This window comes from Corvus hawaiiensis, chromosome 25 (genome assembly GCF_020740725.1).
Source record: "Corvus hawaiiensis isolate bCorHaw1 chromosome 25, bCorHaw1.pri.cur, whole genome shotgun sequence".
Taxonomy (NCBI): Eukaryota; Metazoa; Chordata; class Aves; order Passeriformes; family Corvidae; genus Corvus; species Corvus hawaiiensis.
This window is the reverse complement of record NC_063237.1, coordinates 6,761,209-6,780,263: the sequence shown is the minus strand read 5'-3', so window position 1 is coordinate 6,780,263 and position 19,055 is coordinate 6,761,209. Positions and strand designations below refer to the sequence as shown.

The window sequence follows — 19,055 nt, the reverse complement described above, 5'->3', positions numbered from 1 at the left end:
GTAAATACTTGACAGCCATAAATCCAAGTGGAAGAGAAAGTATTTAAAAGAAAAAATAAAGCCGACAAAACTTAAATTAGAACAGCAATGAAAGTGTGAGAGAAAATCTACCCTCCCTTGCCAGGATTCTCCTGATGCATAAATTTCTTCAACTGCCTAAGAAAGCCTCAAGGGCTTGGCAAGAAGAGGAGAGAGAATAAAACTGGTATTCTATAAAAACTACACGGGGCACCAAGGGGGAGGAAAACCATCACACAGTGAGTACGAGCAGAAGGCTGGACTGCCTTACCTGGGGATCCATCCCACTTCCCCAAGGGCTCAGTGCGGGGTCCTGGGCTGGCGTCCACGCACCGGCACCTCCTTGGGCCACAACTGCAGCCCCTGACCTTGCTTTCGCAGATTAATCAAACCCAAGATTAATTGCAGATTAATGCCACCCAAGCCATTCCCTGGGGGAAGAGGTGTCCAGTTGGGAGCCTTTCCCTTCTGCACCCGAAGGCTGCTGCACGGTGGCCGGGAAGAGCTCTCCTAGGAGCTCTTCCAGAGGAAATCCCTGGGCCATTAGGCGCACAGGAATAAATGCAAATCAAACCAGATGTCTTCAGTGGACAACAGATGTTTGGGTGCAGGAAGCATCTCTCTCCTTCACTCTGGGACATGGTCTTCGCAGCAGAGAATGGCAACAGGAACAGTGGCCATGCAACGTCCCGTCACCACCGGCCACCCTGGGCCGTCCCTGGGAAGGGTCCAACTTACTGTGGCTTTCCAAAGGCTGTGCACGTCAGCTCCAGCGGCTCCCCTTCTCTCGTCAGGCCTTGCAAGGGGTAATTCTGAGAAACCCGCACTTGAGGCTTATCTGCAGGACACAAAACATGGCTCCGTGAGCCCCGGGCCGCGCTCCCGCCGCTCCCCCTCGCCCGCTCGGTGCCGGCAGCAGGAGGTGGAGCCGGCGGCACCGCGAATCCCGCCGCGGCACCGCGCTGCCCGGGAAGGGCCTTTTGCTGCACAGTTCATCTCTGAGCTCGCTCAAGCTAAAAGGAACTCATTTGCCTTCATGCTGAGGGGAAGCTGGAGAGACCCGTGGTGCCCAGAATTGAAGGGTTTTGTGGTGTATCAGCGATTCCTGCACCACAACACTCGGAGTCCATGAGTGTTAACACGCTGAGCTGGACAAGAGACGCTTGTTAGAGACACCAACAGAGCCACAGCCACCGCTGCCTCTGTGTAAACAATAGGAGGTTGTATTTCGTCCAGACAAAGCTCCTCTAAATCCTACAATAAACAGAGAATTAAAGCATGGATAGTTAGGGAGCCAACTAAAAAACACTTTAGTAAGACCCTGCAGGAAAAAAAGAGCCAAACCACAAACCTAGAGTCCACAATTAAAAAATTCATTACCTCCCATGACTGAAACAGAGATTAAAAACGCAATGTGAGCTGTAGCTAAAACATTATCAGCGCAGGAAATCAATTCAAGGCTACAAGTGCCATTAAGGCATAGATATTTTTCAGGAATTTACTCAACTGTAAGGAACAAAGGAAAGAAAAAAATCAGTATGCATAAAGGTTGAAACCATTTAAATGTTTCTATTTCCTTTGAGAGTAACTGCTACCCAAAATACTGGCTGGCTGCATTTTATTAACTGTGTTTAACTCATTAACATGCCTCCTATGGAATAATAGAGATTACAAAAAAAAACTTGCATGTCAGGATTGAACCAATTTAAACTCTCATAATTTTCAGTAATGGAATAAGCTACACAAGTAAATCCTCTCCCGAGATGACTCTACCACAACATTTCATCAACTAATCCCTGTTACAGATGCTTCCTGCAGCTCTGGAACCGGGGTGTCCTTGTGGGCTGCGGGCGGTGGCAGCTGTGGGACAGCAGTGCTTTGGGGTGTCACTGGCCGAGGGGACAAATCCCAATCCCGCAGGAAATGGGGCGGCTTCAGTGTGCCTGGAAACGCACTCCAGCCCTGGAATGGCAGTAGCACTGCACAAGGAGCACGGGAGGACGAGTTCACCCCAGTGTTATGCAGCAAATAAATCACCCGCCACATCCTCAGCACTGCGCTCAGCACTGCCGTCCACAGCTCCCACCCCCACAGCCATCTGCTCCCCATTTCTGATGGGCTTTGCAGCAGCACCACCAGCCCGTGCCAGGAACATGGATGGTTTATATCTGTGCAGTCGAAGGAGAAGGAAACCTTCCCAGCCCAGTTTACTCAGCACATGTGGACTGAAACTACTCCTTTTCCATTAGGTGAGTTTAGTACTCCTAATGAGCTGTTTACTAATGACAATTACTTATGGAAATCAGGAGGAATACACCCAGGCTCACTGTAGGAGAACAAAGTGCCAACTCCATGAGCTCCCACCAAGCTCGGTGAGCCCTTCTATTGCCACTTTCCAGCCCCATGGGCTTCATTAAACTGACGATGGCAGTGAACTGGACCCATCCCATTTGGATCCAGGTGCTGTCGAGGCGTCACCTGCAAGAGGAACCTGGGTTTATCAGCACATGTGCCTGCACTGCTGAAGCCACGAGTTTCCCAATGGAGCTACCACAGGAAAGGACTTGTCAGCATGCTGGGAATTACAGAGGGCACTTAGGCAAATGTACCGGAGCCTGAAGGATTCAGGGGCATGGCTGGACACCCCAGAGAACCAGCTGGCATTAGGCTCACGGCACACAGAAAAAATTTCACTCAAGCATCTGGAGGGGCGGTAATGTCTTTTCCCTTTGTTTAAGGACGTGCCTTTAGACAATCTTAAATTCTACTTCCAGTGCTCACACCCTGCCTCACACCAAGCCAGTGTATTTCCTGCAGATTATGGACTCTGAGTGTAGGTTTGTGAAATGCCGAGCGCTGTGGGACCCCGAGCCCAGCTCCTGTGACATTTAGCAGCGCACATGGACAGAGCACCGATGGTTCCAAGGTCTGCTCCAGCCCTTTGCCACCGCCCTGTTACAAGGCACACATTCCAGCAGTGATGTCTGCGGCTCTGGAACGTGGGGTGATGACCACCTCAGATGGTAACAGGATTACGACGCAAGAAGTGGCAGTTTTCACCACCTAGTGCATTCCAGTGCCCCGAAATCCTCAGCTTGGAACTTCATAACATCACACCACTGGATTGTTACATAAAAATAAACACTTGCATCTGTGCACCCAAGGCCCTGTGTGCTCCATGGCAGCCAATTAGACCCAACAACCCACAGCTATTTCCTACTACGCCGCTTTCTAGCAGCTTAAAAAAAACAGCCTCGTAATTTAATAAGGCACCTTTATTAAGCTAAATTCATTCAAAAGCTCAGAGTGATATACAAGGTTAAATACCAGTCGTCTAAAGGTTACACTGTAGCAGCAGCCAATTTGAAAAACTTATTACAAAGCCATTCTGCGTTTGATGAGATTTCGCTCACAACAGGCGCGTGCCTGTGTGCTGGGGTCTGCTGGGGGCTGCAGCCCCCAGAGGGACCATGCACCCCAAAACGCTCACCTCCCCTCAGGATGCCACTGGCCACTGAAGCCTGCACCCCTTGACTTTCACAGCTCTCAAGCTCCGTGCTTGGGAACTTACCAAACCACTCCAGTTATTCTGCATTTGTCCCAATTCTTCCTTTTTTAGCTGCTTGCCCCATTTTTGTGCCATCAGCAAAGATTATTAACAGTGACTTTTTAAGAACTTCAAATGCTTCAACTGAACAGCATCAGGCCAAGCACCCAGGCCCCTGCGTTCCCTCTAAAAATACCAGCACTGCTGATTACTCCCTAATGACTACCCTTTGAGATCTGCCAGTTAGTGATTTCTTAATCCATTTAAACATGCACTTCATCGATAATGCTTAGATGTCATTAATCAGCTGAGATAAAACATTACACTGAGTTCGGGGCCTTACAAAAGCCTAAGCCTATTATTTCCACCCGTTTCCTTTCATCAGGCCAGCCCACAATCTCCAAGGCAGGCGAGCTCACTGCCCCACAGCCTGGCACCAGGCAGATTTGGCAAGCCTGGCTCCTCGTGCACCCAGGGTACCGTGATGCTCCAGGGGTCTTGGCTGCGGGACCCTCGCTGACCACCCCCAGAAACAACCCAGCCCACCCTTCCCGGAGAACACGCTCCGTGCTGAGGCTGAAAACAGCCAAAAAGCTTCTTCCCAAGTGCTGTGCTGGGAAACCAGCACGTGGCGTCTTTGGCAGCGCCAGACCCCAGCCAAGAGAGGAGCCGGCAAAACGGACTCTGCCAGTGATTCAGCCGAGCAGGCTCTGGCCTCTGCCAGGTGAGAAGGTGCCAGGTCTAAGTCTAAAATCCGTTTTCTGATCCCTGCATGAATTGCTGACGTGCCTCTTGGCAAACCTGACACCAGATGGCATCCCTGGGAGCAGGATCCACAGGCCAAGCCCTGCTCCTGCCCACTGTAGGTAAATCCAGCCTCAGCATTTCCCAGATAATGCTTCACACACCTCCCTTCAGGTGGGCATTGCTTCATCCAGCTCCTCATCCCTGCTCTGGCCTGGGCCCCAGTGAGCTCCTCAAAAAACTGACTTGTGGCAGTCTCTGATCTTGCCCGGGGAAGAGCAGGAAAAATGTGTTCTTCAATATTAAAAGAAGTCAGCGAAGTTAACACTGATCCTCAGGTGTAAACAACAGCCACCTTTATTCCAAAATCCAGCGAGACTGCTCATCAGGAATGCGCTCTGCATCAGAGCCAGCCCAGCCTGGCAATCCCCTGCCTGCTCCTCACCTCTGACAAGGACGAGAGGCTGCACTGCTGATTTTCAGCCAAAATACAGAAATCTATTCAATAAATAGATCCCGTGTCTAAAATAAGGAATGAGCAGGACTGGCAGATCACAGCTTGTCTGGAAGAGCCTGTCAACCCCAAACACAACTCTGCAAAATTCACCCCTAACAAAAGCAATTTAATCATTTTGCTTGTTGCGGGAAAAGGAATGCCAGAACCCGACAGGCATTTTGGGGATAAACACTTCTCTTTTAATATTTAAGCACACTCTGCTGCTTAATGCCTGCAAACGGCAGAGCCCCGGCCGCCCCACACGCTCCGTGCTCCCAACAACATTCCTCCGAGAAAACCTTATTAATGAGCTCACAAACGAGCACCCAACTGGGAAATGTCACAAACAAGAGTGGCTAATGCCCCAGAAAATCAAATAACTGAACACTCGGCTGATTGTGGTACTTTTCATATTCGCTAAAAGAAAAAAAATAGCTTTAAATCAAAGTTTCTGAAGGGGTCAACACCTCGCTGAACAAAACAACTCATTTATTCGCTTTTAGCAATCTCCAGATGATAAATTACATTGATGTTAATCACTTCACTGCAAACTATGCAATTAATATTTGTACTGGATGGAAATGTAAGGATTACTGGAGATGCGGCAGCAAATGTATGTGGCCGATTTTGAACATAATTGGGCACAAAAAGTTCTCCTATCACAACAGCAGAGGCTGCAACAAGACTCCATTGGGGCAGACTTGAAAGGTACACGTGTAGATATAACAAAAATGAATGCACAGTTAATTATAATTTCAGAAAAGGACAAAAAGCCAGCCCAGAGGAGAGGCCAAATCCAGGCTTTGACACTCACTTCCAGTATCACGTAATAAGAGCAGCAAACGCACCACAAGGGCTCAACTAGCATGTCTCCCAGAATATCTGGTTCCATTCAGTTCCTTAATGATATTTTAATGCATTTTGTTGCTTCATTTCCTTTCTAAAATTACACCCAACGCACCGGTCTCCCATCGCTCACTGACGGATCCGAGCCACGGGAAGAGAGCGACTGCAGCAGAACTGGGGACATTTCCACTCCAGTGCCACCGCACAGGGCTGGGGATGTTCCTCAGGCATGGAAGGGCTGTGGCCACTGCGAGTGCACGGCACTCTTGGTCCAACCCTGCTTTGCTTTTGAGGAGTGTCAGGGGAGGGTTTCACGCACATTACTCTGCTTGTTTGCAGAGATTCAGAGATTTCTTTTCAGTAACACACCCTGCAGCCACGTGAAAGCACTCACCTCAAACTTCACCACCTGCCATGCTGCGCCAGGGCAGATATGCAACAAAAGGCTTAGTCCACGAGTAGGACAAGTTAACACCCAGCACTGTTGTTTTCTGCTTTTTTCTTGGAAAACAAATGCCACAACTTTTGAGTTGCATCTCAGAAAAAATATCTCCCTACTCTGAAATTTAGTCAGACAAAAAATACCTCATTATCCGAGCAGGCTCCATCCATCATCCTCCTGTCCTTCCCCAACACATTTCATGCTCCAGTTGGATACATTAAGTGCAGAGAAATACAACATCTGCTGAGAAAAACATTTTCTTGTGCCCTGCTGATGTTCTGAAGGGGCGGATCTGCTGTGCCCGTGGGGGGAGCGGGCAGGATTTGTGGGGAGAGAACGTCAGAGCAGAGAGTGGAACATGCAGCCCAAATAACCGACCTGCTGCAAGGAAAGCAGCAACATCCACACGGATGAGCAAGGAATTCCAGGTGCCGCTGCAGCGGAGACCCGGTAGCTGGGTACCTGCAAGGTAACGCCATGGACAGTGGCAGGAAGGGACAGGAGCTGGAGAAGCGTCCTCTGCTGAACCTGCACATTCCACATCTAAAATCAACTGAGAAGGTGTCCGTGCAGGAGCCCCAGCTCCCCCCACGGCCGAGCTCCATGGGGGCACTGATGGAGATGCCCGTGTGCACGAACAAGAGCCTCCACCTCCTGCCCACGCTCTCCCAGTGGCCAACAAATCATCACCGTGAGACAGGAGAAGCTCAAGGGTAAGAGTTTGCTCTGAAACTGCCTTTTCTTTAAACTAAAGCCCTGCAGCAGGTACAAAATGCAGGTGTCTGGCCATGCTCCAGCCCACTGAGTCCTGGAGCCACGAGGTCACATCACAGGCAAGTTCTTGGGCCGGGGCTCCTCTCTGGCCATCTGCTGCTGCCCACCCAAGGAACAGACCGGGCTAACGGGGTCAAGTCCCCACACTGGAACATAATTACTTCTAACAAGCTCAGAGTTTAATTCAGAACATAAAACCAAATCAGTCTGAACTCCCTTCTCCTGTTCATCCCCATTCCCTCCCAAGGAAGCTCCGTGCTTCACTCCCACAAACAGCTCTGGAACAGCCCAAGGAGATGCTAAAATCAGTGATAAGGGCAGAAACGTGTGCACAGGATGCAGCAGGGCCTCCAGTGCAGGAGCTGAACAAGAACTGTGCTTTAGGGGTGCTTTGCCCTCACTGCATGGGCAACCCCTCAGGCTGCAAACTAAAGCGGCCAAGGAAGGATTTATTTGAGGAAGAAGAGAGAAAACGTTAGCTTTTTCCCCCCTGAACAGTGGCCCTCTCCTATTCCACCAAATCACCAGGATTCCAGAGAGATTTCTGAAAGGAAGCCTCAAGGTTGTCCAACGCCCTTTCAACCCAGCGAGTTCCAATCCCCTCACACAACAGGGTAGATGGGATTTTTTGCTCTTCCCCGTTAAGTATTTGATCAAGCCTCACAAAGGTGCTAATGTATTATTAAAGCTAATGGAGCTCTACAAGAAATGTTAATGGACATTAAGTTTGCATAAATGAATTACACATTAGCACAGTCGCAAGAAATCTCGTATCTGTCAATTTAGGCAGTATCTGATCATTCCTGTTTTCCTCATTACAGGAACATTACTTCCCGCTAGTTTCGGAGATACGAGAATTGTAACCAAGATGTTCATAATGAAACTACATAATGAAGCAGATGAAATAAATTAATACAAAACTTCCTCTCCTCCTTTCAATGTGATGTAGTTGAAGGGATCCTACGGAAACAAGGACTTTGAATTGTCTCAGGGCCTGGTTTTCCAAGCACACGGCCTCGCTGTAGGCACCATCCCACTTTGCTTTTGGGAGCGGTTTCAGAACAGAGGGATGCATGTACACAGCTCCAAAATTTCCACCAGGTGCATGTGGGACCACAGATATTTCCAGGTACCTGCTTGCTGCTGTCATGTACAGTGGAGCAGCTCCTAAGGGAAGTGAGATGCATTATTAACAATGAACATGTCAGGAGCAGTACAGGAAATAGGCTGGCTTCAATCAGTGCTGCTACTACAGATTCCACATAATTCCATACTCTGATGTACAAAATCAGTCGATGCTGCATGTTCACAGTGCACAGCACTGGGTTTCTCTTGCACAATACCCAGTTTTTGCCAGTAAACTCGCCACGGTGGCCAGTTGCTTTGAAGGGGGAGTAGAGAAGCACTTTTCAGAGAGATAAGTAGGTTGCTAGAAGAAAAATACTCAGATTTAATCTGTTCTGACAATTAAAAAGCCCAGCCAGAAACCTTTGATGCAAATTCTATGTACAGAGAGTTATTTCATCAGAGAACAAAGCAAAGTATTTATGGTATCACAGAGGGCTGGGAAAGTCGTGGCTTCACCCATGAAGTGTTACCTTACATTGTGATTACGATTTCTACATAACAGGATATAATCCTCATCGACGCTCGAATTTTAACATGTAGCGAAGGGTTCCTGAACGCTCAAGCACACAATTCTATATAGTAAGAGAATTAAAGGTTCTGCTACTCACACATGACTTCCAGGTAACGCTGTGTCTGCAAGTCTTTGACCGCAGGGTGATCCACCAGGCAGATGACAGGAACCCCATCGTCCTCCCGCCCCACCTTCAGCAGGAGCTGGCTGGTCACGGTGTACATGTCGGACCACCGCTCCACCTCGGACTTGCCTGGGGCAGGGAACAGAGAGAGCAGAGTGATGACAGGATGAGCCCCCCCTGCAGCCAGGCCACCTCCCTCTTGTCCATGTTCCCTTTGGACACCCATCCCGTCCTCCTCTCCGTCAGGTTCCGGCCAAGTGAAGTCCACGCGATGTTACCGCAATGATTAACAATCCCCTTAACAACGTCCCCAAACCCCCAAATTCTTAAACCAATGAGGTACAAATCCCCTCCCACTCCTGAATCAACAATTAGCTACAAAAGTGATTTAACAGATTAAATTAAAAGTAGTATTGATAGGGAGCTCTGTTTGAGGGAGGGGAGCCCGGCTCTGGACTGGCTGCCTGAGGGATGCCGTGATGGAAACGAGCAGGAAGACAAGACAAAACGAGACAAGACAAGACAGGAGAAAAAGGATTTTTCCAGGAACCCAGCAAGCTCCCGCTGACAGTGCAGCTCTGCTCTGATCTGTGCCTTTTTATTTAAGAATTCACAGGCAAAATGCTAAGAGTAACTTCTGTAGCAGAGCTCTTCCAGACACCAAATATTGCTGTATAATATATGAGAGTGAAACAGGTGACACGCGCAGACACCCCTTGATATTTGGAGGAAAAGCTTTCCCATGGGCAAAGCCACACTTCCTGTAATTCACAAACTCACAGCCAAGTGTTTCAGTCTCTACTCTGTTAAAAAAAAAAAATCTGAAGACTGAGCAGGGTGAGGTGGTATTACATGAAGCTCAGCACTCTTCCCAGAGAACACAAAGCTGGGATTCGACTGCTAACACAAGAAAACTCAATCAAGAAGCTGGACAGGTCAGGCAGAAAGGGACAAACACTTTGTCCTGCTGCCCACTGGGATGGGGAAGGGAACCAGAGCAGCATCGTTAACTCCCTGCACACCACGGCACTGGGACTCAGCGGGGCACCACTTCGCCAGGCAGCAGGTTTGCATCCCACTTGCATCAGCATCCTCCCAGCATGTGGCCTGCTCAAATGCTCTGAAGTGTTGGGCTTAAGGAGAGGATTTTATCCTGTTCTTGCAGGGGGGTGGGTTTGAAGTAATGAGTCTGGACTTCTGCAGAGAGTCCGTCAGTGTCTCAGACTGGGTAAAGCACAAAGGTGTTGTCAACCAAGCTCACATCCACATGCAGACTTAAACTAACAGCGTGTCACATGCAATCAGAGTCAGTGACTTGAATGTGCAAGTACCAGGAGCAACCAGACTTCAGGGAGTCAGAGAAACCCATCCTAGATGAATATTCAACTGAACACAGGGAAAACGCTCCACAAACAAGGGAGCTAGACGTGAAGGTGAATTGCAAATCTTTACAGCCCAAAGCACAGACAATCCCTCTTGTACCTAAAACAGGGCAGAAAGCTACACAAGCCACACAGAAATGAATTCAGTGCACAGCTCTGGGCTCCTCAAGGTCACCTGCAGTTACAGCAGGACTCCAGAACCCGGCACTCGAGGCTGGCAGGTAGGCAGAGGACCAAGTGGAGTTCAGCCCCCTGCGTTAGGGAATTATCTGTCTGCCCACACAGTGCTTTGTTTCTTAGCTGGCGCTCAAAGGAGCTCATTCTACTTTTTTTCTTTTTTTTCCCCTTAAACTGGCAGCAGAGAACAAACACCCAGCCATTACATAAATCACTTCAACTCCCTGAACAAAGCAAGGGACTGAGAGGACACATCTACCGGTTAGCTCCTTGTTGCCTTTGAACCATCTGATGGTGGTGGCTGGTCTGCTGGCCATGGCGGTGCAGTTCAGCTCGATCTCCTCTCCCTCCACGGCGGTTTCTTTCTCGATGTCAATTACCAGATTGCGTGGTGGGACTGGAATGGGAAACACAACACAACACATACCAGATGAAAAAAACACCTTTTGATCATTAACACAAGACAAAACCTTGAGGAAAACCTGTAAAATCTGCCGAAGGAAACAAGGAACCAGCATTTATTTGATCTTTCAATCAATCAAACCCTTTGATAGGTGGTTTTGCAGTAATTGGAGTGAGCACTTTCACTCTCCACCTAATAATCACCGCAGTCTCACAAATTATTACTTATCAGGGTTGTAACTTTCTGTTCCCTCTCCCAAGCAGGCACCGTTCCAGGGAGAGCCGCAGCCTCCTGCGCTACTCGGGTGTGTGCTGCTATTTAAAAATCCAGCTTGACTCCGTGCACACTTCCTGACTTCTCTGACAAGGAGAGGAAACACAAAAGCTGACACTTGGCACTGCATTACTTACCAAGCCTCTAACCTCCACGGCAATTTTTCTCTCCTGCTGTTCAGCTCCAAGGCTCAGCCATGAGCATGGAAGCAGGCCAGCAAGCATCAACCTCATTTAAGGCACTCTTAAAGCCACTGAGCACAAGCCTGGAGTGGAACACCATCCCTTGGGAACAGCCCTGCCTCCCATCACACCCCCACAAGCCACCCCAAAACCATCCCAAAGACAGGAGGGAGCCAGCTCTGCAGCCACATCCTTTGGGGTGGAGATCTGCTGCTCTGCCCAGGCACACATCTTCCCTAGATTGGGAGTCTCCCAGAACACAAAGCTGGAAGATTACATCCCATGAAAAATCATCCAGTAATACTGAGAAACAGGCTGTAACTTCAAGGGTAACAACCACTGCGGCACAGCCCAGAAATGGGACAAATGAGCTTAAAAATTAAGACATGGGAACAAGGGAATCTCTTCCCAATCAAAGCACCAGCAGCAAGGCAAAACTCAGGAAAAAGTGAACAGCGAGAGTTCTTATGGCAGAGTCACGGCTTCAGAAAATCCCAGAACTTCCAAAGGAAACTCATCTTTGCTCTGATCAATGTGATTAAGCAACTGCATAGTTCAGATGTGACTCACAGGTCTTCGAGCTAATGAAGAACAAATATGTATAAATACCATCCAGATGATCAAATGGACTAATTAGTCACTTGTGGCTTCTCTCTAAAAAGAACAGAACGGGCTACATATTTGAGACTTTCTCATGTTCCAATTAAGCATGAATAAATCTACATATCGTGTCACAGAAGACATGAAAGTGCTGAAGCAAATGTGCAGCTCCCTCTGAATGCCGGCTGCAAAGGGGGACACCTCAACACCCGCCTCTGCTCTCCTGAGCTGGCAGCATTAGAAGCAGACCAGCAACATCAGTCTTAGACACAACTTCAGAACTATCAAGGGCTGGGTGATGGCCACGGGATTTTTGGTGGGGAACAATTTCCTGGGAGGACCAGCCAACACCAACACAGCGAACCCCTCCTCCGCCCTGGCTCATTTGTTCCCCTAATTACAGTAATAGGAAAGACAGGCAAGACAAGCTATCCCTGGTGTCACAGTGTCCAATCTCTCTGTACAAGTACTAAGACCCCTCCTTCATATTCTAATAATAAACCTCCCTCACCCTTGCCTGCTTCCTGAGCTGAGGTTTGACCCGAGTACGTGATGAAGGTGACACAAAACCTTTATGGATGTGGGGGAAAGGCAGCACACACACTGGCCATGCCACAAAGGCTTCTCAGAAACAACTGAAGTACAAGGCAAGAAAACAGACTTTTCCCTCAGTTCTGAAGCACAATTCATGCTTAAAAAAACCGAACAAAAACCTGCATTATGTCTCCCACTTGAAAGACATGCGGTGCTGGCTTACAGGTGAATGAAATGAGTATTCTGATTTCAAACACCTTCTCAGCATTGCCAGCAGTGAAATTAAATCCAACAAACTGTTTTTGCCTGTGCACGATTAGAGGCAGGAGCTGGAAGAGCTTCGCATGCCTGTGAGCGCTGGAAAGTGCACAGAAACTTTGAAGGTGTTGATAACTGTAATAGCTGGAGTAAAACTGCTTATAAACATTACTTAACAACGTATAAAAACCTAAGACCCAAATCTCATTAGGCAAAAGAAGGAAGATTTAAACTAATCAGCAAGTGAGATCTTACATTAAGTCACCCTCCCTGATTCAGGTTCTCCCATTAATAGAGCCTTAAAAGCTGCTGCTAATTGGCAGGAACCGCTCGAATAGAGGAGCTGCTGTCACTGCCAGCGCGTCGGTCCCGTGGCCACACGTGCCCGGCCATCAGCACTCAGCGTTCAAATCCTTGCTTCAAATCTCTCTCCAGGTGGCTGGAGCTCTCCCAGGGCCACACAGAACCCCATCCCACTGACCCTGTGTGTCCAGGGACTCCACAGCTCCCTGCGAGCACCGAGCCGTCCTTACCGAGCACTGTGATCGTGGTGTAGATTTCCTGGGGGGGGTCGGTGTAGAGCTGGCAGAAGTACCTCCCTTCATCAGAGATGGACACGTTCGTCAGGGACACTCGGAGCTCGCTGTTGGAGAAGTTCACCAGCTGGAACCTGCTGTCCTTCAGCGCTGTGGGGCAAGCACAGCCTGGGTGACTGCACGGAGAGAGGCAACGTCCCCTTCCCGCCACACCACAATCCCAGAGACCCCTACAGACAGCAGCACATCAAGGCGAGCACCCCTGGGCTCCTGATTAGCTTCCATCCTGCTTCCTACCTTGAAGCTGGACCTATAAAATCTTTTAGTTCTCAGATCATTTCACATAATCAACATGAGAAAACCACTGGGCACAGCATCAAGTCTTTGGACGTGGTTTTATTACCAGGTGGCTTAGGGATGCGTAGGTAAAATGCTTATGGTGTCTACACAGCCCCATCACTGACTGTAGGCACTCAGGGACAGCCTGAATGAGGAAGGAATTGGGAAAAGTAGAATTTAAAGTTGGTTTCCCATCCTGTTGTTTCCTGGGCACAGAATATGGCTGTGTCCCCACAGTGGCACTAACACAGACCATTTAAAGCATCTCACCGCAGCCACCATGGCACTGTCACCACAGGACAAACTTATCCACTGGACATGCAAGTGATGAGAGATTTTAGTTTGGGTAAAAAGCAGCACAGATTGTCCTGAAATTTTCAGTCTTTGGCCTGAAGAGATTACCTCTAACGACACTGCGCTGTTTCGGTGTCGCCCAGTTCAATTTGTTTGTGTCAGCTAAATATTTGGCACTCAATTGCAATTCACCCTGAATTACAACAATCAATTCCTATTGCAAAGTAAGATGTTCTGACTTTTAGAGGGGACCATGAAGTTTTCCATTAAGGAGAAGATTATGATTGTCTATCTCACCTTCCTCCACAGAACCAACTGAACTGTAAGTGCCCAGCATTGCACAAACAGGAGAGATCTCAGCAAATACCGTATCCTGAGAGCAAGTGAGGCACAGGAGGAGCCATGGCCAAATGAGGAACCATAAACTTACGCCTGAAATCTCTGAAATAGATGGTCTGCCTGTTGGGGTTCAGGAGCTGGATCACCGAGTCATCGCTGTTCTTGACGCGGCAGCTGATGGTGGCCACATCCCCCTCCACCACTGTCACATCCTCTGTCACCAAGTTCTGACCATCACCTGCAGGACAAAGCAAAGGCAGGACTCAAGGTCAGAAATGACACCAGTGGGTTTCATTTGGGAATGAAAACCTCCACTGCCACCACGGGAGAAACACTGGCCAGTGAGCCATTGACTCTGGGTCCCTCAACCAGCTGGTAGAGGAGCAGTGAGAAAGGAGGTCTGTGATGGAAATAGAGGAAGGACTACTGCCCCACACAGAAACACCACAAATTCCCTTCCTCACCCAACAGACAAATCTTGTTAAATTACCTGGAAAGAACAACTCGCTGTAAGAAGCACTTATCCCTTGACTGGAGCAGACAGACTTCAGGGAATCAGTCGTTACTCACTCTGTGTAATCAGTAGGTGCTATTAATGTCCAGCAGCAGGAAAAAAAAAAGATCCCATGCAATTATGCTGTGGGAGCCTTGTAATCATTTACAGGTCATCACCCCGAAAACTCTCCTCCTAATGAATTGAAGCATCACATCACCCGCACGCTGAGATATTCGCCTCAAACACCAAAGGACGCAGGGGAGGGGAGTGGGAATAGCCTTGCATTTCAATTTTTCCATAACCATTGGGAATCAAAGTGGGAGAAATTTTGAGACTTTGATTGGCAATGTTCCAAATGCAGCCAGGACACCTGGGCACTTGGCCCCAGGCTGGGTGGTCAGAGAATCCTCTGCTGCTCCACAGCTGCCTTAGCCACGAGAAACCCAAAAATGCAGGATTAGGGTAAAGTTTGCACACAGGAAATCTGGGGATGGTATTTAAACCCCAGTTTTTCTCTCACCCTGCATTTTTGTAATTTTTTTTCCTTCCAACTTGCCTTTATTATTTGACATCCCTTGGAAACTAATGTTTGAAAAAAAGGTGCATCGTTTGGAAAGAGAAAGATTGATAAACCATCAGACTCCTGTCCACGCCTGATGGGCAGCGAGCTGAAGTCTGGGCACATTTTTCTGCCCTCTCAGTGTAAATTTTAGACAGATTCTCCAGACTGATGAACTCTGAGGAGCAACAAGATTTACTATTAAACAGTAACACCCATATTGGAGCACAAAGCCCAAGCCCCATTCAAGAGAGGCAAAGAGCCTGTCCCAGACATCTGCCTGGCTCCTGCTCTACATTCTGTGGATCAGGATGAAGCTGGTCCTGCTCAAAGCCTCTGATCAGAAGATGAGCATTCAGCCACCTCACCACGCTATCAGCACCCTTAATGTGGTGTTCTTGAACCTTGGGGACACACGTTGATGGTAGCTTTGGCAGCGATGGGTAATGGCTGAACTCAATAATCTTAGAGGGCTTTTCCAGCCTAAATGATTCTGTTCTCAAATCCCAAACCACGGTGCAGACCCCAAAGGCCATCACAGCACAGCCCTACCCTGCCTGTGCCACATCCTGCCGTGGAGGTGCCCTGCACAGCCACAGCCAGGCCCTGGCATCAATGAAATCAAACATCTCAAAAGTGGTTCAAGCAAAAATATTAAACATTACTAACTGCTTCTGGGGAATAATTTTATCAAATCCATTCAAAACAAGGTTCTTGCACAAGGATCAGCTTGATATGTTCTCATAAACGCAATATTCCCTACAAATCATTAACAAAGCTATTAAGATTCGATTTCCATCTAAGCAATTATTGCCAGCATATTTTTTTACATTTACTTTAAAAGACTCAATCCTATTTTCAATTCATTAAACTGTTCCTTGGGTTTACTGAATTTTACATCAGCTTAGAAGACTATTTGAATTAATAAGAATTACAGTAGAAGTAATTTAGAAATAAATTATTTGAAGTTCAAGCCACTGAAGCTTTTCACGCTGGGATGCTGCTGCATTAAACCTGCCGATGGATGGCCACAGAGTCCAGCACCTCAGCCTGGGCTGGCACCAGATCCCTCTGAACAAGGCTTTTATCCGGGTTAATGATGGGCAGGGAGCACATAAGGACACGCTGAGCCCCTCCACGGCTTGGAGCAGCCACAGCCTCCTGGGCTTTGCCTCTTTGTTCTGAATCAAAGGGCGTCTGATCGGCCGCCGTCTGCTCTGCTGACCTAAACGTGCTTCACCACAGGCACCGGCGTGCACCCCTCCAGGTTTTGGGGCATCTATTCCTACCTGCTCCTGCTTACCAAGGCAGGAAAGCTGTTTCCATGAGCAGCATCGATTACAAACTCTCAATTAAATAAAAATGCAACACAAAGCAAGAACTCTTTAGACCCATCCTCATTGTCAACAGCTCGGGAAGCTTCTCAGTAAATATTTACTGTCAGTGTACATGTATTTTGAGGAGCATTAAAGTACATGCACAGCATGACAATATTTTGGAACAGAGAAGGACAGGCTGGGGAGGGGAGATGAAATTTATGGACCCAAGAGGGAATCTCAGGAGTTGAAAGAAGCAAAGGAAAATTACTGTCGAGAACCAACGTTAAATCCTTGGCAATGCCTTGGAGGGGCACAGCACAAGCAGATCCAACAGAAAGCCCCCAGCAGAATGACAGGGGACAGATTTTCATCTATTACACGTGAAGGGACTATGACAGCACAGTGCCCATGTATCAGACCAAAGCTTCCTGTTGGGACTCCAACACAAGGGACAAATCCTCATCCCAGTGTGTGACTGGCTGGACAGACTGCAGGACAGATAGACTGCAGGGCTGGACTCGGAGTCTTGAACATCTTGACCTGGAGGACAAGGCATTGCTCCAGAGGGAGTGGGACAGGAACAGAAAGGAAGCCACTTTCTGGGGGGGGGGTCTCCAGGGTGAGCTCCTGTCTACAGGCAACACGTGCACTGGTGTTAAAGAGCAAGGGAAACACCAAAATGGGCGCCTGCAGTGCCACGAGGAGGGAAAACACAATGTATGCTTCCTTCATTACCCAAAGCAATTCTCCAGCCTCATTTACTGAATCTCTCTTTGCAAGGTGAAAAACGACACCGTGCTTTACACTTACTGGAAGGGAGAGTGAGGGGGGACACAATGCTTGAGGGACGCTTCGGCTGCAACCTGTACAATTAATTTTTGCACTTGTCTTCCTGTCTTAGACCACTGCAGTCTCTCCTCTTAAGGCTGCAGACAGACACAGATGAGTAAATTGTGTTTCAAACAAGTTCCCCTCAGCTGGACACAGCCCAGGGACCTTGGCTCATATGCAGCGGTCACATTCAAAATCAATTCTTTCTCCACTTGTAGGACACCCGGCTAGAGGGAAGCGTCAGGGAGAGAAGAGGGAAAGATTAAAAATACGTGCTGGGGAGCATGGTTTTTCAATTTCTACGGAATTTCTAACCACAGGTGCCCCAGCGTGAGCTGCAGTACTGCTGGCTCAGTCTGCGGGATCCCGACACAAACGCTTTCCAAGGAAGAGGGGTTTTCATTACACCTGAACTATGTAAAGCCCGTAAACCTAAACAAAATTCCTCTTAATAGATTGAGTCAGAAGAAACAACTCACACAGATACACAAACTGTCCACGTGCTCAAGGAAAAAAGCGACACAAGGCTCCATCCCCAGAATTAACACAATCTGAATGTCAACATTCATCTATCAGTTTCAAGTACCTAAAAGGAACGTGGTGGTTAAATCCAGAGCTGAGACAAGTGGGTTTATAAACACTGAGCGTGGATCCACCTCCCCAGAAGCTCTTTTGTGTTCCTTCTCCTCCCTGAGCTGAGCAGCTCCTCTGCTCTCATCCATCACTGAGGGCTTCATCTCTTCCCTTTAACACAAACATCACAATCGGTTTTTCAGGAAGAGAACGGGAACCAAAGAGACTCTTGGTCATGGATCAGATACAGGAAAAAGAAGGGAACCCAAGGGCCATTTAACTACTCTGCAGATTTGCTTCTAGGAGGGAGAGGAGAACTGCCAAGGCAGTGCTGGAAGAAGCTGCTGGAGCTCTGTACATCTGGGCTCCAAGTCTTGAGAGACTGCTTTAAAAAGCTGCAGTTGTCACACTTGAACTCTGGAAAAGAACGGACAATCCACACTGATTGTGCTGGCAAGGAAAGGCAGTCCCTGCTGATGGAGTTCATCTCATGGTATCTTTTCATGGGCGAGAGAATGGCAACAGCTGGAGCCCAGGCTGCCCACAAAGCACACGGACACACGCGCGGCCCTCGCTGCAGGAGGGCAGAGCTGCAGCGGGAGGGTGCTGTGCCAGGAGGGAACAGGTTGGGTCAGAAGGCAACGCTCGTGCAGCCCCACCAAAGCCAGCCTGGATTCCTCCATGGGTGTCCGAAGCACACCAAGACAGCGGTGCTCTCACCCGCTCACATAAAGGCTACTGTGAGAGGCTGGGGTGCAGGGAGGGCAGAAGAGGCAGCTGCTGCTCCTTCCACTCATGCACAGTCCCTAAGGGAAGCCTCCAAGGCCACGGAGCCTGGGGCCAGATGCGGCACCTCCGAGCAATTCTTCTGTCAGTGTGGCCCTCAGCCCCCGAGGAAAATGTTGTTTTCCATCAAGATTCACAACTAACCTTTTGAAACAGCAACTTTCTCTTCTAATAAGATGTAATTATCAGCTTTGTGACCCTGAGTCAAGCCTCTCTGAGATTTTCCTGCATTCAAGTAGCTCTTATTCCCTCTTCAGCATCTTCTCCATGGCCAGCAACAGACTCAGCAACTCCAATTCCCAGGCAAAGAGCTCTTCAAAAAAAGTGATGGTGGCAAACAAATAGAATTCTAGAACAATCTCCCTCTTGAGTTAGTTCTGGGCAGGTCTGTCAGCTGCAATACAGCACTAGGGAGTCTGGCCCATGAAAATCCCTCGCTGAGCACCAGGAGGAACAGGGACTTTCCAGCAAGGTGCAGCAGAGCCAAACGGGGCAGAGTTTGCTCAGTGATGACGGGAATGGGGTATGGCTGCTCCATGTCTCC

The 19,055-nt window shown here is 48.6% G+C and overlaps 1 protein-coding gene across 10 annotated transcripts in view; it reads right to left on the bottom strand.

Moving 5' to 3' along the window:
* The window catches only part of CADM1 (cell adhesion molecule 1), a 136,047-nt gene that overhangs the window by 30,946 nt on the left and 86,046 nt on the right, over positions 1 to 19,055 (bottom strand). For all 10 annotated transcript variants that reach the window (XM_048328526.1, XM_048328529.1, XM_048328527.1 and 7 more), the window contains exons 2-6: positions 14,039 to 14,185; positions 12,973 to 13,125; positions 10,449 to 10,586; positions 8,604 to 8,759; positions 757 to 856 (exon numbers count right to left, since the gene is read on the bottom strand). In XM_048328526.1, coding sequence (XP_048184483.1) covers positions 757 to 856; positions 8,604 to 8,759; positions 10,449 to 10,586; positions 12,973 to 13,125; positions 14,039 to 14,185 — 694 coding nt within the window. The remainder of the gene's footprint in view (positions 1 to 756; positions 857 to 8,603; positions 8,760 to 10,448; positions 10,587 to 12,972; positions 13,126 to 14,038; positions 14,186 to 19,055) is intronic.